At 26.5% G+C, this 21,381-nt stretch overlaps 9 protein-coding genes across 10 annotated transcripts; 3 read left to right on the top strand and 6 right to left on the bottom strand.

The window, feature by feature from the left end:
- Positions 1-10: 10 nt before the first annotated feature.
- On the bottom strand, positions 11-14,034 carry LOC113798901 (endoplasmic reticulum-Golgi intermediate compartment protein 2-like). 2 transcript variants are annotated; one of them, XM_027349496.2, is made up of 8 exons: positions 13,881-14,034; positions 13,581-13,804; positions 13,071-13,511; positions 12,961-13,018; positions 12,298-12,898; positions 12,001-12,231; positions 1,127-1,172; positions 958-1,060 (listed from the first exon to the last, which is right to left on the bottom strand). In XM_027349496.2, the coding sequence occupies exons 1-7, from the start codon at positions 13,894-13,896 to the stop codon at positions 1,166-1,168; spliced, it is 1,578 nt and encodes a 525-aa protein (XP_027205297.2). In that variant the 5' UTR covers positions 13,897-14,034; the 3' UTR covers positions 958-1,060; positions 1,127-1,165. The 2 variants fall into 2 exon arrangements, with proteins under 2 accessions (XP_027205288.2, XP_027205297.2); XM_027349487.2 differs by lacking the exons at positions 12,001-12,231; positions 12,298-12,898; positions 12,961-13,018; ... (1 more) ...; positions 13,581-13,804; positions 13,881-14,034 and adding exons at positions 11-372; positions 444-539; positions 1,236-1,344; positions 1,411-1,588 and having other exon boundaries at positions 611-1,060; positions 1,127-1,173.
- Positions 1,501-4,477, bottom strand: LOC113798898 (uncharacterized). The gene is given in 7 exon segments (XM_075821187.1): positions 1,501-2,075; positions 2,131-2,228; positions 2,279-2,366; positions 2,413-2,507; positions 2,573-2,805; positions 3,225-3,376; positions 3,379-4,477. Coding segments are annotated over 7 exon segments (2,103 nt in total). The 5' UTR covers positions 4,403-4,477; the 3' UTR covers positions 1,501-1,662.
- Positions 4,593-6,985, top strand: LOC113798900 (dnaJ homolog subfamily C member 2-like). The gene is made up of 5 exons (XM_027349486.2): positions 4,593-4,730; positions 4,816-5,130; positions 5,193-6,389; positions 6,458-6,577; positions 6,647-6,985. The coding sequence occupies exons 1-5, from the start codon at positions 4,706-4,708 to the stop codon at positions 6,871-6,873; spliced, it is 1,884 nt and encodes a 627-aa protein (XP_027205287.2). The 5' UTR covers positions 4,593-4,705; the 3' UTR covers positions 6,874-6,985.
- On the bottom strand, positions 6,890-11,917 carry LOC113798897 (ral GTPase-activating protein subunit beta). The gene is made up of 5 exons (XM_027349484.2): positions 11,017-11,917; positions 7,550-10,928; positions 7,347-7,485; positions 7,166-7,279; positions 6,890-7,088 (listed from the first exon to the last, which is right to left on the bottom strand). The coding sequence occupies exons 1-5, from the start codon at positions 11,692-11,694 to the stop codon at positions 6,965-6,967; spliced, it is 4,434 nt and encodes a 1,477-aa protein (XP_027205285.2). The 5' UTR covers positions 11,695-11,917; the 3' UTR covers positions 6,890-6,964.
- Positions 14,035-14,815: 781 nt separating the features above from the next.
- Rab10 (RAS oncogene family member Rab10) lies at positions 14,816-15,810 on the top strand. Its single transcript, XM_027349481.2, has 5 exons — positions 14,816-14,950; positions 15,024-15,084; positions 15,158-15,296; positions 15,365-15,556; positions 15,640-15,810. Exons 1-5 carry the CDS (start codon positions 14,824-14,826, stop codon positions 15,733-15,735), a joined length of 615 nt encoding a protein of 204 aa, XP_027205282.1. The 5' UTR covers positions 14,816-14,823; the 3' UTR covers positions 15,736-15,810.
- A 7-nt stretch (positions 15,811-15,817) lies between these two features.
- Positions 15,818-17,616, bottom strand: LOC113798889 (UDP-N-acetylglucosamine transporter-like). Its single transcript, XM_027349475.2, has 2 exons — positions 17,190-17,616; positions 15,818-17,109 (listed from the first exon to the last, which is right to left on the bottom strand). Exons 1-2 carry the CDS (start codon positions 17,614-17,616, stop codon positions 16,283-16,285), a joined length of 1,254 nt encoding a protein of 417 aa, XP_027205276.2. The 3' UTR covers positions 15,818-16,282.
- Positions 17,617-18,110: 494 nt separating this feature from the next.
- Positions 18,111-18,741, bottom strand: LOC113798893 (uncharacterized). The gene has a single exon (XM_075821183.1). It carries the CDS (start codon positions 18,739-18,741, stop codon positions 18,118-18,120), a length of 624 nt encoding a protein of 207 aa, XP_075677298.1. The 3' UTR covers positions 18,111-18,117.
- Positions 18,730-19,725, bottom strand: pr (6-pyruvoyl tetrahydrobiopterin synthase purple). Its single transcript, XM_027349482.2, has one exon. It carries the CDS (start codon positions 19,326-19,328, stop codon positions 18,867-18,869), a length of 462 nt encoding a protein of 153 aa, XP_027205283.2. The 5' UTR covers positions 19,329-19,725; the 3' UTR covers positions 18,730-18,866.
- Positions 19,726-19,790: 65 nt separating this feature from the next.
- Positions 19,791-21,376, top strand: ArfGAP1 (ADP-ribosylation factor GTPase-activating protein 1). Its single transcript, XM_027349477.2, has 6 exons — positions 19,791-19,993; positions 20,060-20,341; positions 20,406-20,593; positions 20,659-20,752; positions 20,821-20,922; positions 20,990-21,376. Exons 1-6 carry the CDS (start codon positions 19,934-19,936, stop codon positions 21,296-21,298), a joined length of 1,035 nt encoding a protein of 344 aa, XP_027205278.2. The 5' UTR covers positions 19,791-19,933; the 3' UTR covers positions 21,299-21,376.
- The last annotated feature ends 5 nt before the right edge of the window (positions 21,377-21,381 follow it).

Genomic DNA, 21,381 nt, shown 5'->3' with positions numbered 1-21,381 from the left:
TTTTTTCTTTTCAATTTGTATTTATTTATTGAAAATCAATTATTCTATTATAATTACGATATTTAGAATTAATAACATCAATACAATTTGTAATTAATTGATTAAACATAATGGATAATTCGAAAATTCCACCGACAATAGCACAAAGACGTACTAAAAATTTCCAAATTGGTAAATTATTTTCAATTACATCAATTTTTAAGCCTTCAATTTCATATTTGAAATAAATCCCCGGTACACCATGTAATCCAGCTTCATGATTAACAATTATATCACGTTCGGTTACTGAATATTGATAGGTTTCACCTTTATATGAAAATGTTTTAACATTTGTTAGGACAACTTTTAGATAATATTGATAAAGATGATAATCTAAAATAAAACGAAAATAAAATTATCAAAGTTTGAGAAAATCGATTCAAAAGAAAAAAAATCTGACTAACTTGAATGAGTAATCTTTTCAACGCCATCTAACGTATTGACAGTATTGACCATATCACCAAAAGAAAATTTTTCAATACGATGTGAAAAATTCACGGCTAAAAATTTTTTCATTGATTGAATCAAGTTTTTTTTTGAAAAAAATATCAAAATCAATAAAAATACTTACATTTTTCATAATCAATCAAAGATAAATGAGCATGTCCAATTGGTAATGGTAGATATTTACCAGCAGCAATATGAAAATTTCCAGAAACTTTATTTACAATCAATGTACCATAAAGTCGACATGAATCAAAATTTCCATCAATAGATTCTTTACGAAATCTAAATAATGGAAATTGATTGTTATTATTGAAATTATTATCATCATTGTTTTCGTCATTATTGTCATTATTATTCGATGATGATGATGATGACGAGGAAAGTGTATATGGTTTCCAAATCATTCGATGTATATTATGATGTTCATCACGAATAAAACGACTTAGTTTTTTCATTTCATTCCATTGATTTAATTCGATACCGGATAATTGAAAATTTGTTCCACTTTCTTTAAGATGACCATAATTGTACATACTATGTTTGTTAGTCGAATCCATGACATCGGCACCGACGTCTATTATTTTTTTTAAAAAGAATTTATATTTTTTTTAAATCCTTAAAGAAACGGGTTAATATTTACTTGAACAAGGTGTTGCCACTGTTATGTCTACATTTATGTTCAATTTCCTTTGATAAATAAAATTCAGTCACAAAAACAACAAACAAAACAGGGTTTAAGCATTATTTACTTATCAAATACTGTATCGACTGAATGATTATAGATGACATCCGAATCAAGATAATCAAAAACTTCAAAAAATAATACTATAATGATGAAAATATAGGTGAAAATTGAGACTAGAAAATAAGAAAATTTTCATTATCAAAATTGATGAAAAAAATTAAAAAAAAACTAAAACTAACCAGTACCACCGGCCACTGATGATCTTGTAAAACAAGAATCGATCTTAGGAAAAATATCCAATTTAGAAAGAAAAGAGGATCGATCCATAATTTCATTTTAATTAAATTTATTTTGAAAAAATTTCAATTGTTGAAAACTCATTGTTTTGAAACGTGTAATTTGGCTGAATTTTATATGTGTACTGGATTTTATGGATGGGAAAGATTTCAAAATTCATCGAAACGCGCTCACCATTCGCGAAAAAATGAATTTCATTCTTTAGCATCAGCTATTCCACCATCCGTGATAGCGAATGTAGCTTCACTCTCGGCTAAATCAGGACTATCATATATTTTCACGACTCTTGTATCACCACGACCTTTTTTCAAACTCAATCGAACTGTAGAAGCATGAGCTAAAATGTGACCACCGATTGGCTTTTTTGGATCTGCCTGAAATGACATTGTCGAACCAGGATCAGCTGTCATTTGATTGGTGATAAATATAGCTATGTTATATTCTTCGGCTAGTTTCTGTAATTTGGACAGATATTGACCCAATTTTTGTTGCCGATCAGCAAGTTCACCACGACCACTATAATCGACACGAAAAAGTGCCATCAATGAATCGACTACAAGCAATTTATAAACACCGATTTCTTCATGAAATTTTGCAGCAACAGCATCTGAAAAAAATCAATCATTGTTCATAATTCAATCGTATATCAAGAATTATCATACCAAGAATTTCATGTTGATGTTCACTTGTATATGCCCGAATATATAAAACATTTTCCAGTGCGGCCTCCAAGTCCAACTTGAATCGTTCTGCAATTTGTCTGAAAATGAAAAAATGATTATTCCCCATAAATCTTAAATGAAAAATTACCTAAGTCGATTTGGACGAAATGTATTCTCAGTATCAATGAAAATAGCTTTTCCACCACGATAATTATCCGATGTAACTTGACATGTTACTAAAAGACTAAATTAAAATCTTCATATTCATATTGAATCACTTACTGCAAAGAGTATGAGATAGTTGTGTTTTTCCACAACGAAATTCACCAAACGCTTCTGTGATAGCCATACTTTCGATACCGCCACCTAAAAGAGTGCTAAATGATTTTCACCATTATTGATCTGAATAAAATAATATCATCATGAAAAAAAGTTATCATACTCAAATTCTTGACAACCAGTCGATACTTTGAAAACCATTTTTCTTTTTTCACGGAATTGTGTTGCAGTCATAAAAGTAAATTCGTTACAGATTTTTGCAGCAGCTTCTTTGATTTTATCGACTTTAGCTTCACTCAATCCTTTGATTTGAATTAACTTTTTCTTCATATGCATATTGATTCCTTTGATGGTACAAATTCCAGCTGCTTTCAGCTTTTTCGTATCAAGAGCGTTCTTAAAATAAGAAAAAAATAATTTATAATCAGTTATTCAGTAAAAATTTATTTATAATTACAATTCCATATTCATGAAGTTGGTCTATATCATGATACCAGTTTTCAACTTCCTGTAAAAAACAAAAAAAGTACAAAATATTGTTTTTAGTAAAAAAAATATTAACCATACACTTTCTGATTGAGTTTCAATTTGAGTTTGAAGTTGACTCGATTTTTGAAGTTGTTTCAAAGCCATTTCGGATTCAATGTTTTTGGCGAAAATTTTCAACCGAATGATAAATAATCGAACGGATCACACAACGGATATTTTCGAACGTTCGAAAATAAAAAATTCAAAAATGACGTTATGTTCAACATTCGAATGTTATCAAATTTATTTATTTATTTGTATTTTCTTAATAATTTTTGATCATCAATAAAATTGGAATGTAAATAAATTATAATACAAATATTTATCAATACAAAAATGATACTAGAATGACAAAGTAAATTAAGAATATTCCATTTACGAAATTCAAATAGATAAGCAAATAAAAGCCATTGAAGAATGGCAAATGACCATATCAAAAAATATTGAACCATTTTTTCCATGATATTTTCAAAAATGGAACAATAAATGGTAATAAACACATATACCATTCGAAATATTGTGCTGTAATTACTTTGTTCAGTGTAACAAATAGATAAGTCTGTAAAAATAATGCCATACAAATGTTTGATTTTAAATTGATTGATTTAGTTGTACGTTGATTATAATAAATTGGTACTATTATTGTTGCCAATAACATTTGTGGTAGAAAAGCCATCAGTCCGATAATTTTCTGTGTTTTAATATCATCAAATAATTGAAAAAGGTAAAAATATGGACTAAAATTATGTTGAAAATCTTGTCGATAAAAATGATATAACCATGCTTCGTCCAAATAGATTGATCCACATGATAAATAAGATAAATAGGTAGGAATTATTAAACCGATCAAAGTAGATATGAGGAACATTATTTTCGAAGAATTTGGTAACAATGAACCGAATAAAGATGATTTTCGTTCGGATAATGCTAGATAAAATGTTGAAGCATAGATTATCGGATAGATTTTAAAATGAATTACAAAACCAAAACATAATCCGGTCAATATGTAACGTTTTTTATTGAAACAAAAAATGACTAATAAAACTAATGTACAGATTAATGATTCGGAACTTCCTCTTGTACTAATTATCAAAGTTAATGGATTATAAAGCCACAATAAATAATGTCGACAATATTTTCGATCCATTATATTGTAGATTAGAATGCCAACAATTATATCAAATATTGAGAATAATAATTTTCCAAATTGAGCAAACCAAAGAATATTCGGTGTCATTAATAATGCTAAAATCGGTGTATAACGATATGTTGGTCTTTGGAATGGTGTTGAACCATTCAATATCGCCTGAGCACCATCAGTAAAAACAACATAATCAATATCAGTGTATTTAACATCTAAATAGCTATCTTGAATTTCACAGAATAAAATAAGAAAAATATGTATAAAAAATGAAATTAATGAATGAGCAAATGGCCCAAGATTTAAAAATCGTTGCCATAACATGATGAAACAAAAATGATGTGGTGTTCCAAAATGGATTTTTTTTAAATCAACAATGATGATGGTAATAAAAAATTCTTGGAGTTCGATTAAAGATTCTATACGGATACATTCATAATATACGTTTCGAATTGTGATATAAAAAAAAAATGCAATGTGGAAATTTCACCTGAGTGTTGTTTTAATGCCATGTTTTTTTTTCTGCATGCCTGTAACATATTAGGAAATTATTTTTTTTTCATTATTTTTTAATCTGAAGAATTTTTACAAATATTTATTGTTGATTGATTTTTGTTGTTGGCCACAATGAATTCATCGAAAAATAATGACGGTATGTATTGAAAAATCTCAATGTTTTAATGTCTAATTTTAAAAAAATTTGAATTTTTTCTTTTTTTCTAAATCTCCCGGTATAGCAAACAAATCACTTGTTGTTTATGAATCACATACAGTATGGATGAATAATTTATTACAAAAATTAGGATTAATTGAAATTACTGAACAAAAAACCGAAGACAATGATGATAATGTAATCAATGATGTTGATGTGAATGGAATCAATGATGATGATGATGATGATAATTCGGATAATGGTTATGATGATGATGTTTCATGTGATAATTATTTGAAAAATTTAGATCCAAAAGAATGGAAAGATCAAGATCATTATAGAGTATTGGCACTTAGTAAAAAACGAATCAATGCTAGTGAAAGTCAAATTAAAAAATCATGTAAGTATATACTTTCGAAGCTGTCATTAAATTCTGAATTTTTTTCTTTCCTTCCTAAAAAGATCGACGAATTGTTTTACGACATCATCCGGATAAACAAGGACAAAATATTGATTTAAATTGTCATTATTTTTCCTGTATTACAAAAGCATATGAAATTTTAAGTGATCCGGCTAAACGTCGTTCATATGATAGTGTTGATCCAACATTCGATAACACGATTCCAAATCCAACCACATATAATAAGAATAGATTTTTCGATATATTTACACCAGTATTTGAATTGAATGCTCGTTGGTCATTGAAAAAACCAGTACCATTATTGGGTAATCAAAATTCAACATATGAAGAAATAAATGATTTTTATTCATTTTGGTATAATTTTGAATCATGGCGTGAATATTCTTATTTGGATGAAGAAGAAAAAGAAAAAGGTGAAAATCGTGAAGAACGTAGATATCTGGATAAACAGAATAAAATAGCACGTGCACAAAGAAAAAAAGAAGAAATGCAACGTATTAGACAATTAGTTGATAATGCATATCAATGTGATCCACGTGTTTCAAGATTTAAAGAAGATGAAAAAAAACGACGACAAGAACAAAAACAAGCTAAACAAGCAAGTATTAAAGCAAGAAAAGAAGAAGAGGAAAGAATTCAACGTGAAAAAGAGGAACAAGAAATGGCTGAAAAAAAACGTAAAGAAAATGAAGAACGACAAAAACGTGATGAAGAACGTAAACAAAAAGAAATGATGAAAAAAAAGACTAAAAAAGAAATAAAAATGTTGGAAACATTTTTGGAAAAAGAAAATTATTTTGCTAATGATCAATCAATAAAAATTGAACATATGAAAGAATGTGATAAAATGACCAAATTATTAACATTAGAACAAATAATAGAATTTCGTAAACATTTAGAATCCATTGATAAACGAGAAGCTAAAAAGAATTATTTTCTTTTGGAAATTGAAAAAATGAATAAAAAATTGGAAGAAGAACGTTTGGAATTGGCAAAAAATAATAATAATTCAGCTTTAAGTGGAACTGGTTCAACAACTGGCCCGACAACCACTTCAACGAAAAAACATTGGTCTTATGATGATGTTCAAATATTGATAAAAGCTGTTAAATTATTTCCAGCTGGTACACCAAATCGTTGGACAGTAATTGCCAATTATATAAATGATAAAACCGATTCGAATATTGTTCGTAATCATCGTGATGTTCTGGAAAAAGCTAAAGATTTACAAAAATCAAGTAAGTTTTTTTCTTCTTCTTTGAATTTTCAATCAGTTTTTTTCATTTTCATTCTAAAAAAATTCTAGATGAACAACAACAAGATCTTAAAGAAGAAGCTAATAAAAATGCATTCAAAAAACTTGAAATTCATGCTACACAAAATGTTAATGTTGCTCAAGAATCTGCACCAAGTCAACGATATGATGGTAAGAAATTTTTTTTAACCCTTTCACCCCTTTACATAATCATCATTTTCTTTTCCATATTTCTAATAGCTCCAAGTTCAATATTAGAAGTAAATGATAATCCATGGACAAACGAAGAACAACAATTGCTGGAACAAGCAATGAAAACATATCCATCAAATTTAGGTACAGAAAGATGGAATCTAATTGCAGAATGTATTCCAAATCGATCCAGGGCTGATTGTATAAAACGTTATAAATATTTAGTTGAATTGGTTAAAGCTAAAAATTTAGCTAAAAGTAAAGCAAAAAAATGATTATTTTTTTTCTCATATTATTATAATTAATTTGAATTGTAATTTCTTTTCTTTTTTTTTTGTAAAAAAATTGATTGATTGATTGATTAATTTATAAAAATTTTGATTTAAATATTTCGGATGCCAATTTTTGATCGTTGGTTGTTGAAGAGATTTTAAATTTGTTTGCCATTTCCTGGATTTTCAATCGTCGTTTTACATGCGGAAATTGAAAGCTATATATAGCAAACGACGAAAAAAGAAAACTTAGGAAAAAAAACAAGGAATCTGGTTTTAAAATTGTTGTTATTACCTTTCAGTATTCATACGTCGACGTCTAAACAAATTCAATGTAATAAGTTTTACATAAGATGCCAATAATGTTTTACTTAATAACATTCGATCAATAGTTGGATAATTGTTGAATCTGAAAAAAAATGTAGCAAAAAATTATAAGCAAAATGTTTTGATTATCCGATTATTCAATTGCTTACTTATTGGTATTACTATTTGGCATAAAATTTAGTACACGAAATAATCCATTTTTCAATGGATGTATAGTAATGATAAAAATAAGATTCTGTTTATCTGAGCTATCCGATGAAACATTCGAATGTTGTTCGTATACATTTTCTTTCGCAAAAAAAAGAAGAAGAAAGTTATTTAAACAAATCATCAACAGAACAAATAAACTTACTGTTGAATGGTAATCGATCAAAATCATCCATTTTTTCAATCCATAATATAAATACTTTTATATCACAACCATTATTCATGAATAGAAATTCTTTGATTCGTTCATTTTGGCTTTGTAAACGATTCGTTTCGGTATAACCATTAGTATTTAGGTTAGTTGAATGTTGTTGTTGTGATCGTTGTAAAAACAATGTACGAATAGTATCATTATTTTCCATAATAAAAGTATTTAATGATAATTTTTGATTATTTGAAAATTTTTGATATTCATGCGGTGATTGTGTGGTGGCGGTGGTGATGGTCGGTGTAACAAAAATCAATTCATGTAGAGCATCATTCCAATAGAAAATACTTGAACAAATTAATGTTTCACAGGTAATTTCATTACCCAATGATTGAAGAAAATATTTAAATATTTCATTTGAATAATATTGTTGTGAATTTGCAGTAAATATATCTGATTCATTTTGAAAATTTTTAGGTACATAAAATATCATTACCATATCGTTGATTCGATTACTGATCATATCTAATTTCATCAATTGTTCAATAAATGATTGTGAATTATTATTCAATGATAATAATGAACGTGATTTAATTTGTTGTTGTTGTTGTTGTTGACCGTTTGTTGTTGTTGCTATTGTTGTTTTGAAATCAAAATTAAAATTTTCAAATTGTGATAGGATTGGTCGATATGCTTCAAAATTTTTTGTTGCTGGTATTTCATTCATATCTTTTTTCATTAAATTTATTGTTAATTTTGCTTTTTCAAAATTTAAATTTTGTTCAACTTTTTCCAAAAAATTTAACATTGTTTCATAATCCGTTTTAATTTCTTCTTGTTCATTAATATATTTACCAATATTCAATATCATATTATCATATTTTGCCTGACTATTAATATGTTTATCATAAAAATCGGGAAAATAATTAAAATGAACGTTTTTTTTAACCAAATGTTCTTGTTTATTCAAACTTCTATATATACTAATTTCATTGCCCATATTCAATAAATATCTATTTGATATTGGTTGATGTTTTAAAATAAAACAATATTTTCCATATGCTGAACGAATAATACAAACAGTTTCACCATGACCAACTTGTTTATCCAATATTGATATTAATAATGAATTTTCAACAATAAAATAACGAAATTGATTAAATGAATAATCGGTTGAACGAATATTGAATATATGTTCGGCTATTTTAGCTTCATTAATGTCACACGGGATAATATTATTATCATTAGGTTCGATATCCATTTTGATTTGACTCATTAAAGTGGCCAAAAATAATTCCGCCGCATCTCTAACCCTGAGTGATGCCGGTTTGATTAATTTTTCACATTTAAATTGTTTCGTATCATCTTTCGATGATTTTGAACCAGATATTCCAAGTTCAATAAGTTTAAATAATAATTCAATACAATCTTTATCATTAACTAGATGATAATGTTCATTTATCCAAATAGATAAACATTGATATGCAGCAACGATTGTTGTATGCATATCTTTTGAATGAAACATTGCTTTTTTATAGCATTGATTTTCAATAAAACAACAAATCTGTTGTATACATAAACTACATTTATTATTACATAATAATTTTGATTTATGTTTATGTTGTTGTTGTGAATTTGGTTTCGAACGAATTCTTCCCATTGCCAATAAAATTTCAATAGCCGTTAATGAAATATTATAATTTGAATTTTTCAATGAACTTTTACAAAGAATATCCGATATAAATGATGTTATCAATAGAAACAAATTGATTGATAATTTTTGTGCTTGCATATTGTTTTGTAAATAAAAACAATTTGTTTTATTGAAAAATTCCATTAAATTAACCACTAACGAATCATTTGTATCAATATTAATTTCATTTTGTATTCCAATCATTGTTTGTCCATTCAAATCTTGACGATAATTAAAACAATCTTCAATTATGAATAAAAATGAATTCAAAATCATTTGTACATTAATCTGATCCGTTTCATTATAAAGTGCATTAATAAATAATAGAATTAATCGAGGGAAAAATGATATAAATGTATTGCACGTTATTTCACTTAAATCATCTTTGATTGGTAAATTTTTATAATGAATTGGATATGAAAGTAATGATATTAGAATTTTAATACATGCTCTTCGTATAATAATATCCGAATCATTTTTATCCTTACGTGTTAAGAATGATTCCATACAACGAAAAAAATGTGGTATCAATATTTTTGATCCAGGAAGATCAACATCAAATAAATATATTGAATTAACAAGAATATTGCTTGATATTTGTATTTTAGTTTGTTCATTTTGATTAATATTTTGTAGATTAAATTTTAGAGCCAAATAGAAACTGGTTAAATAGTTTTTAAGTTTAGAAAAATCTGGATGATTTTGTTTGCTTAGAATCAATGAAATATCTTCATCATCTTTTTTCAGACAAAATAAACGACATAATGCACCAAGTGCTTCAGCCTGTCCTGCTTCAAATAAATCCATTGAAAATTCTATATCATTATCGGTATTAGGAATGCTCATTCGATCAAATTTTATTGGTCCTTGCAATGATGATGATGTATCACTGTTGTTTGATATGGATTTTTCCAATAAATCATTAGAAATATTAGGCAAACCGATAAATGCAGCTGGAAAAAGCCATTTACCAAATATATCTAAAATTGATGATAATTTTATATGATTTTGATGAAAATTTCCCGGTAATAATGATGGTAATACAATAGTCGGCAGAACATATTGATCAATAGTATTATTTTTTGATTGTATATGATGTTGATTATTGCTTTGATTTTGACGATTGTTTGAATGTTTTTCATTTTTTGAAATTGATGAATTTGTTTTACGTTTTTCCGGTGGTGTATGCGATGATGATGATGAATAAGTTGATGATTTAGGTAATTCATATTCAATATCACTTAAATTAATGTTTGGATTACCAAGAAATATATCCACTAATGTACATAATCCTTTAATAGCTTTATGAAATATAAATGGTAATATCGAAATTAAACTAATATTCCATTCGGGATCCATTTTAGATATGATTTTTGGAAAACATAAATCAATTGGATTACCAATAATATGTAGAAAACGATACCAACATTGTTCAAGTACATTTTCACTTAATAATAAAACAATTGAATTATATTGTGAAAAATTAAAATTGAAATTATTATCCACCGGGACAGTTGATTCATGATTGTATAGGACTGAAACTAAACGTTTCGTAAGGCAAATGTTAACACGATTCCATTGTGCAATCAATGCTGGACAATGTCTTGAATTCATACAAACTTGTTGAAATGTACGCCAAAATGATGGTGATGGAAAAAAATATACACAAGATATTAACCAACCCTATTGTTGTTTATGGGAAAAAATTTGAGACCAAAATGAAAAAGATTTATTCATTTTAATTTAACCAAAGAAAAATGAATTGACTTACCTGAAACAATGTACTAATAACACGATCAGCAATCTGTGTACCAATATCAGTTTTATCTGTTGGTGATTTTAATAGTTTTTCATTAATACCTAATAAAAATATAAGTAATTGTTCCCATGTTTTTGCATTGATTACATTATCAGATTTATTTGCAATTGTAATCAATAAACGTAATATACGATGACAAATCAATGCCTGTTTCGATATTAAATCATTAATTTGTTCAATATTGATTGTTTGTTGATTCCATGTACGTGGTAGAAATGTATTATAAAGATGACCAAATATTTTTTGACAATAAATATTTGGATCATTACGTATTGGATATGGAATGAATTTATCCTGTGAAAGGCTTGGTGATAATGAATGTAACCATTCACAATAAATATTAACACAATCACGTACAGCTTCATATTGTTCATTATCGGCTAATGGTAAACTAAGACCATAACAAATTACTTCCATTATCCAATGTACATCTTTATCATCTTGAAAACAATTTAGGAAATTTTCATTTTGTTTATTATTTGATTTATTATTAATTAAATTATTAACTAATGGTTTAATTAATGATGTAACCAATTGTGGTCCATTAACATCAGGTAATTTATTTAAAACACTAATTGATTTTTGATGACAAATATCACCAATATCGATCAAAGCATATTCGGAAAACATTTTGTTTGTTTGTTTGTTGATTTTTCATCAAAGTAAAATGGAATCAATGAAAGATGATAAATATTAGCAAATAAACATTTCGGGTAAGATTTTCGGGTAGATTTTATAGCCAAAAAAAAACGAAGACAATTTTATTTTTTTCTGTTTACGTCAACTGCTGCTGTTGCTGCATGCAGTAAGTTTTTGTGGGGTGTAAATATGAGTATGCGCATCATTTTTCAACAAAACACAAAAAAAGTTTTTTTATTTTTTTATTTGTTTGGTTCAAAACATTAACCTGCAGTATTCAATTTATTTGAAACATCTTTTATCAAATTATTAATTTCCAAAATTGGCGTTTTAAAATCTAATTCATATGATTCAAAAAGATTATTTCGATTCATTTCAATAGTAGTTAGGCCAATTTTTTGTCCAACAATTGAAATTGGACATAATTTTTGAAATGATTGATTTAATTGTGGTAATAGATGACGAAATAGATGACAAAAATTTAGATAATTTTGAAATTCAATCTTGTTCAATCCAAATTCATGTTTCCTAATGGAATATAATGAGTGAAAATTGATTATATGAATTCTTTAAATTAAGAAATGGACAACATACTTGATATAAGATTTTAATTCAATCATAATTGTTGTGAATGATTGATTTAATATTTGAACAAATGTTGAAATTAATGCCAATGGAATATTATTACGAATTTCATGAAATAAAGCCAAAAGATTTGATTGATATTTTTTCAAAATGGGATAATTTTCCAAAGATTTCGCAAAATCATTTTGAATATCTTCATTAGAAATATTGCCAACAAAAATATCACTTAATGAATCACAAAATTGCCGGGTTGATTTTTGTACACAATATTCGAATCGTTTTTGAAGAAAATCATTAAAAATCAGAATCAATTCCGGACGAATATCGGCACCAATTTTGTTCATCGAAAGACCAAGATAGAAACAATTTTCAATAATTGTATCAATATAAAGAATTGAATTTATCGAAACACATGATTGTAAATTTGTACGTAAAATATTTAAATATTGTTCAATTTTTACCAATAACCAACTGTTGATTATTTTCGATTGTATTGGATTATTGTTATCATTTAGTTCATCCAATTCAGGAAATATAGCCTGATATTGTGTAACAATATCAAAAATATTAACTCGAAATGATTCTGTTACACGATTAATTTGATTTAATGCTGTAGTCGGGGAAAAAACATCTTGTTTTATATTCATAAGTCAATAGCAAAAAAAAACTTACAATAGTTTTGATTTCCTATTTCTCGGTTCAATTCTGATTGAAACCAAACGTCTCTACACTGAAAAAAAGAAACATTATTTAACAGAATTTTTCATACATGTAATACATACAGTTAGAAAATTTATACGCAATTGATTTTCATTAAAACGATCAATTTGACGAAGATATTTAATCATTTTCATACAAGTAGGTAATAAAATATTACCACTTAATTCACGAATAATTTGTGTAACCATAATATCTTTACATTTATCAACTTCATAAAGCATATTCTGAAATATGGTAGCATCTTTTGAATGTTTTGAACAAAGTTTCGAAACAAAATTACAAATCGAAATAGCATCATCATAATAAAATGTTCGAATACAATTGTTTAATAATTGTGGTATTTCCATAAATTCAATCAATTGTGGATATTTTGATAACATAATTGAAACATTATTCCAACGATTTGATATTTGTTTTGTATTGTTTGAAAATTTTATACATTGATCTTTAAATTCTGGAATACCGGTGTTTAGTTGATCAAGACATGTTTCAATTGTTTGAAACTAAAAAGAAAAACAAAAAAAAATCAATCAAAATGTTTTTAGAAAGAATAGGAAATTCAAAATACATACATCATTAATAATTTGTTTAGTAAAATTAGAATATTTTAAAAATGAATCATAATTACTATAAACAATTTTTTGTTTATTATCTAATAAAATCTGTTTTCGTTGTTCAATTTGTTGTGGTTGTTTGGCTATAAATGATAATCCAGATGAACATAATGTTTTATAATAGATATCAGTTTCTATGCTTGTAGTTGTTGTATTGTTTTCATTATTCATGATTGATGAATCTTTGGTGGACAAAGAGAAAAAATCATTTTAAAAAAACATTTTCAATCGAAAAAGAAATCAAAACAAAAATCTTACCATTAATTGAATCCATTTCTTGTTTTTTTTTTTTGTAAAAATCGAATCATCATAACAATGTATAAACAAGGCAATCGAGAAAAATGATAAACTTTTATTGTATGATATGAGTGTTGGGTGTATGTCTGCACATTGCATATATGTGCACTCATTTACAATATATTCGCAACAGGGCTGATATTATCATTGACAAAATTTTTTTTTTTTTTTTTTTATTAATAGATGTTTTTTATTATAACTCTCTTTCTCCTCAATCTCACTGCATTATCATTAACATCAATCATTTGATTGTCCAATATTGGTTGTAATAATAATATTTTTATTTTTATTTTTTTTCCGTTCAAGATAGAGCGCGCGATTGTGAGTTTTTGTAACAACCAACATTCGATTGACTCATCATCATTGTGAAAAAAAGGAAAGAAATTTTTTTTCCTTTGTTAAAATTATACCCAAAACAACAAACAACTAACCAAACATTCGACAGAAGTGAACAAAACAAAAAAAATTCTAAATTAAAACAAATCGATTGAATTGAAAAACAACAACATTCGACATTTATATAATGTTCTGATTTGTTTGTTTGTTTGTGTTTGATAACCTCTTTGATGACATTTTTATTATTATAAAAAAAAATTCGAATCAATTTTTTCTTCACTCACTTTTTCTGTTCGACAAATTTTTTTTTTGTCAGCAAATTTTATATTGTGACAATCTGCCCTTGGCCAAAATCAACATCAACGACTACGACGACGACAAAGGCATACGATTTTTTTTTTTGCTGTATTCTTTTCATCATATTTTTTCGGTTGTTGTCGTTGATTACCGGCTAGCTATATATTATCAATCATAAAGATAAATATTTTGTTGTATAATAAACGTATATACTCAAATAAATCCACTAATTACAAATCAATATATAGCCATTTTTTAAACAAAACAAAAAATGTCGAAAAAAAATTATGATCTTTTATTTAAATTATTATTGATTGGTGATTCGGGTGTAGGAAAAACTTGTATTCTATTTCGTTTTAGTGATGATGCATTTCAAACAACATTTATTTCAACGATAGGTTTGTTTTTTTTTAAATAATGAATTTTATTTGTTTATTTTGACAATGTTTTTTTTTCTATTTAATCAAATAGGAATCGATTTTAAAATCAAAACAATCGATTTAAAAGGAAAAAGAATAAAATTACAAATATGGTATGTAGTCTAATTTGATTATGATAATTTCAATTATCATTATTATTTTTTTATATTCAATGATGATACAAAGGGATACGGCTGGTCAAGAAAGATTTCATACTATTACAACTAGTTATTATCGTGGTGCTATGGGTATAATGTTAGTATATGATATAACTAATGCTAAAAGCTTTGATAATATAGCCAAATGGCTTCGTAATATTGATGAAGTAAGTTGTTAAATTAATTTGTCCTTGTTTTTACTATTACCTTTTTTCTTTTGTTTTCATTGTTTTAGCATGCAAGCGAAGATGTAGAAAAAATGATTTTAGGAAATAAATGCGATATGACCGATAAAAGAATTGTAAGTCGTGAACGTGGTGAAGCAATTGCCCGTGAACATGGTATAAGATTTTTGGAAACAAGCGCCAAAGCTAATATTAATATTGATCGTGCATTTTTAGATTTAGCTGAAGCTATTCTTAATAAGGTAAAATCGTATATAATAATGGGGTATTTGTTTTTTAAATCTTATCTGGTTGTAATCTTTATTTTTCTAATTAAAAACAATAGCAAACTGTTGGACAGATTTTGATTGATAAACAAGATAAGATAAACATTTCCAAACCAGAATCTAAGTCATCTGTTGGAAAATGTTGTAGTTTTTGAACCGAAAAAAACCATGTCTTCGATGTCTTCTGTTTTCTTTTTTTTTCGAATTGAATTTATCCACTCACTTTTTTTTCACACACACAGACAAAATCTGTTCAGTCAATTCAATTTTTCTATTTTAATTATGCAACATATATTTCTGCATTTTATCTATATATACTCAACAATTTGTGTCAAAACAAAAAGCGAACGACATGTAAAATTGAAATGACAAACAAACAAACGAGAAAACAATTCTTGACCCTATTCTAGCTAGAAATTATCCTTTTTCTTTAATTTTTTAAAATCACAGCTTTTTTTCGTCTTACAAAAACCAAATAGGAGAAAAAAAAGAAAAATAGAAAATCAAATTTATTATTCAAAAAAATGTAATGTTATCAAAAAAAAAAAGTATGTTTTCTTTTGTGAAAATTGTAAATATTGATTCAACAAAAAAAGGTAAAATAAAAAATTACAATTTTTTTGTTTGTTTGAAAAATAAAATTTGTTTTTAAAAAAGAAAAGAAATGATACTGAATGGTGTGATCTCTCTTTTTTGATGAATTTATTTTTTATTTATTGTAAATATTTTCATTAAACGATTAATCAAATCAATTGAAATCATATCCGGTTTATTATATAAAAATACCGAACTAATTACTAATGAAGCACCAATAAAAAATTGTAATGTCAATACAAAATTGAATAAATAAATTGATGCAACACATGATATGATAATTGAAATTGATGTAGCAAAACCTTTTAAAATATTATCAGCATATTTAACAACAACAGCAACTAAAAGGCCACCTTGTGCATTAAGAAATATCACCGTTAATGTTAATATTGTATAGCCATGAAAAAATCCATTTTTTTGTATTTCATTCAAATCGGTAATACAAACTTGAATCAATCCAATCGGTATGGCAATAGCACTTAATTGTATATTTCTTATCCATAATGATATATGTGAAGTATTTTTTAAAATTTTTTCAAAATAAACACCAGCAAATCCAGATAATACACATGCACTAAGTACAGCTAAAAAACCAATCAAAGTACTTTGTTCATGTGGACTTTGTGATTGTTTTGTTGTTGATTTAGTTTGTGAAAGTTGTACACATGCAACACCAATAAATAATAATATTAATGAAAACCATTGAAATATTACTAATGATCTTTTTAAAATTAAAACCGAAAACAATGCAGTGGTTAATATTTTTAATTGATATGTAACTTGACTTGTTGCTGGATCTAAATTTGCAGCAGCTACATATATTAGATTATTTTGTACATAATAAATAATAGCTGGAACAGCAACTTTTAATGTATCCATTGGTTGATTGATTACAATTTTTTTGATAACCAATAAACTTTTTCGTACACTCATTCCTATTTTCATTGAAAAAGTAAAAAAAAACATTAATATCATGAATTAACGAAATTATCATCAAAATAATAAATAATCAAACCTTCATCACGATATACCATAAAAATACATGTTATTAATTTAACCAATTCAGTCATAATAACAGCGGTTGATGAAATGAATGGTATTTTTTGTGTTTTTGCTGCACGCATAAACAATGTTGATGATGCATTTTGTATGGTCAATGTAACCAATGAAACATATTTTAAAATTTTTTTATTCGATTTTTTTTTATTATTATTATTAGCCGTTATTGTTGATGATGATGATGATTTGGATGATAAATCAGTTGATGGACGATATTTCCATTTAATATGATGTTGTTGATGATCATTATTAATATTATGATCATCATTATTATCATCATTCATATTCATTTCAACAAGTAATGAATCATTTATCGATGTATTTGTTGTCGATAATGATGTTGATGATGGTAATAATAAATCATCTCGAAGTTTTTCACTCATTTTCTTTTAAAACAATTCTTTGAATTCTTTTTTTTTACGAAAAAGAAAATAATGAAATTCAATTCGATTGATTCTAATTGCAATCAATTTTATACACGATGGGAAACAAAACAATTTTGTTTGCAAATTTTACAACAAACGACGACGACGAAAAAACAAACAAAACAATTCTGTTATGAGTTGTGTATTTGCTATTATTAATTGGTTGGTTGTTGATTTTATCATCGATATATATTAGAGTGACGTGTTCAATTTGGATGTTTATGGCATGTTTGTGTATTTTTGTTGTTGTTGCTTTGTTACATCTCCAAGGGAATCCGATCACTCAAGGCTTTCATCAAGCTCATTATTGTATTACTCGCTTGATCATATCAGCTGATATGATGAGGATAAAAGAAAGAAAGAGAGATTATCCGAATTAACATATCTTTATTTTTTTTTAATTACTATGTATTTTATTTAGTTAGTTTGATTGAAAACAAAAATTATAATAAACAATGTTTAAACATTTTTAATAATATCTAAAATAATTTGTTCCAATTCTTGCATTGTTTGATCATTACGTATTGTACATTCAATATAACGACATTTTAATAGTTTAGATTTTGTTTGACATTCATTAAACGATACTATACGTTTATCAATTAAATCAATTTTATTAGCAACCATTATACGATTGAAACCAATTGATTGTTTATGATTAGTATGAGGATTTTTATTTGTTGTTGTTGAATTGAATAATTTTTCAACAATTGTTAATGATGAACGATTCGATATATCGAACAGACCGATAACAATAATTATTCGATCATTTGATGATGTTTCTGATTTTCGATAAAATTCTTGTAGAAAATTTTGATAAATTTCTTTACCCGGAAATTCAATATAAATAATTTCAATTCGTTTATTTTGATTTTTACTGTTATCATTATCATTATTATCAGGTTCATTTTTACTTAATCCATATGATTTTCTTATGATATTAATTCGCGTAGTTAGATTATAATCATCATAATTTTTCAATGATGATAATGATGATTGTTGTAATTTGTTGATCAATGTAGTTTTACCAACCGAATTCGAACCAATAATCAGACAATAAACTTTGATAATTTTATTATCCATTATTATTTACAAAAATGTCGAACGTTGATTTCATTCAATGAAACGAAACAATGTTTTGCTGTTTTGTTGCTTTTGGTTTTTCTGGTTGCCATTGGAAACAACAACTTTTTCAAACACGCAAATTATCATATAGTTTCACCATAATATTTAACTTTATTCTTATCTGTTTCATGTAATTTTATACAATGTAATTGTACTGGATTCGGTAAATGTTTTGCAATCTGTTGCCAAATAAACAGGCAAATATTTTCACTTGTACTGATGATGGCCGATGATGATTTATCATTGTTGTTGCTACCGGAAAAATATTCAACATCCTTATCAATATATTTATGATCCAATAAATTTAAAACATTATCTTCAATAATTTTTTTCAAATCATTTATATTCATAATCATACCGGTTTCATTATTTATTGATCCTTTTACAGTTACTTCCAATGTATAATTATGTCCATGAATATTTGTACATTTACCAAATATATCAAGATTTTTTTCTTTAGAAAATTCTTTATTAAATAAACAATGAGCTGATGAGAATTTTTCAATACGTGTCAAATAAACTAATGGTTGTTTTTTCGATGACATTTTAACGTTTGATGTTCAACTTTGTTCGTTTAAATACCGTTATTATTTTACCGTTTTCTCTCAGTTGTTTTTCTCTCTTTCTATATTGTTGGCCAAAGAAAAAAGAAATGATCCGAGCATTGGACTGACTTGACACAACCCCACTTTGATGTGTGTGGGAAAGAGAGGGCTATATCTTTCTTCTTCAGTGTTTACTGTGTGTGGCATGACTATATCGACTAACGTTGTATGTATTTTGATTATGATGATGTTTTCATCAATATGCTCGATGATGATGATGATGATGATGATCAAACATCATGATTATATCCGTATTTAATTTATTTATAATTCACATTCAATTTTAGTATAGATTTATAATAGATTTTTACATAATTTATAAATTGTTTACATATTCGTGATAATGAAATTTCCATTATTATTTATTTTATAAAAATTTTTATTGTTTTTAAATGAAAATTTTTAAATTTGTTCGAGAAAAAATTTAATTTCGAATCGTTGTTTGTTGATACTCTTGCCTTCTTTTTTTGTGGATAATACGTGGCAGAATTCATCATCTTCTTTCCTTTGATTCCATTTTTTTTTTGTTTGTTTGGCTAAAAAAAATGGCCAGTCCAAAAACTCGTCGAATTTTATCGGATTTAAAACCAACACAAGATAATAATGTAAGATTTTCTTCTTTTTTTAAAAAAACGAATGTTTTGCTTTAATTTTCTTTTTTTTTCACAAAGTATTGTTTTGAATGTAATGCACATAATCCACAATGGGCATCCGTTACTTATGGTATTTGGATTTGTTTAGAATGTTCGGGTAAACATCGTAGTCTTGGTGTACATCTTAGTTTTGTACGTTCAATTACTATGGATAAATGGAAAGAAATTGAATTAGCTAAAATGAAAGTTGGCGGTAATAAAAAAGCTAAAGATTTTTTTAGTAAACAAAATGATTGGGATGATACTATGCCATTGAATGATAAATATAATACACGTGCTGCAGCTCTTTATCGAGATAAAGTATGTTTTGATTGATTTTTTAAACGATGTGAAACTGATTTACATTTTTTTTCAAATTAAAAAGATTTCCACTGAAGCTAAAGGTGAAAAATGGTCTATAGAAACATCAAATGCTGAAAATTATATACCAAAAAAGATAATTTCAAATTCATCATCATCATCATCTACAACGAATAATTCATATCAAAATCAAAATCCAGGAACAGGTGGACGAGCATTTGAAGAAAATTGGGAAGAAAATAGTTATCAAAGGTGAGATTATTAATAATAACCACGGGAAAAAAATTTTGATTATGAAAAATTGATATTCAATATAGTGGACCAAATTTTGGTGGATATTCTGGTTTTGGTTATAATATGAGATCATCTCAATCCGATTATGGCATAAATTCTTGGGGAACATTTTCATCCGTAAGTTTTCTGGGGAAAAAAGTAGTTTTTTGATTAATTCTTGATTCTTTTCATTTTTTTTTGGTCAGACATTCTCGAATCTCACTTCAAACGCTACAAGAATGTTATCACGTGCATCGAATGTAGCTACACAAAAAGTTTCTGAAATAAGCGATAATGTTAATGATAAAGTATGATTTTTTTTGCTTTCAAAAAAAAATTTTTCAATTTGATAACATTTTTTCCCCACAATTTTAGTTAAAAGATGGAATCAGCATCAACGATATACAAAGTCAAGTAACTGGAATTGGATCAAGAATGGCCGATATAAGTCGTCGTGGTTGGCAAGATATATCAATGATGTTTAATAAACGTTCATCATCATATGCCGATCCAAATGATTCATTTATAACATCAAATGATAATGGTTTTGGTAATGGTGGTTATAATACTGGTAGTTATCAAAATAATGAAAAACGAAATTCATCATCATCATCATCATCAGCGATGCCCAAATCCAACAGCAGCAACAACAACAAATCTGGTAATGATTGGGAAGAATGGTGAACCTTCTCGAACCTTCAAAATACCTTTTTGAAAAAATAAATCGTGTGACCAATAAATTATCTAATTAGTTTTAACGAATTATT

Source organism: Dermatophagoides pteronyssinus, unplaced genomic scaffold (assembly GCF_027571235.1).
Source record: "Dermatophagoides pteronyssinus isolate colony J.1.1.1.1 unplaced genomic scaffold, Derpt_VIB-CSIC_2022.12 sq0009, whole genome shotgun sequence".
Classification (NCBI taxonomy): Eukaryota; Metazoa; Arthropoda; class Arachnida; order Sarcoptiformes; family Pyroglyphidae; genus Dermatophagoides; species Dermatophagoides pteronyssinus.
Note: the sequence above shows the minus strand (reverse complement) of the source record. Positions and strands in the feature narration are given on the sequence as shown.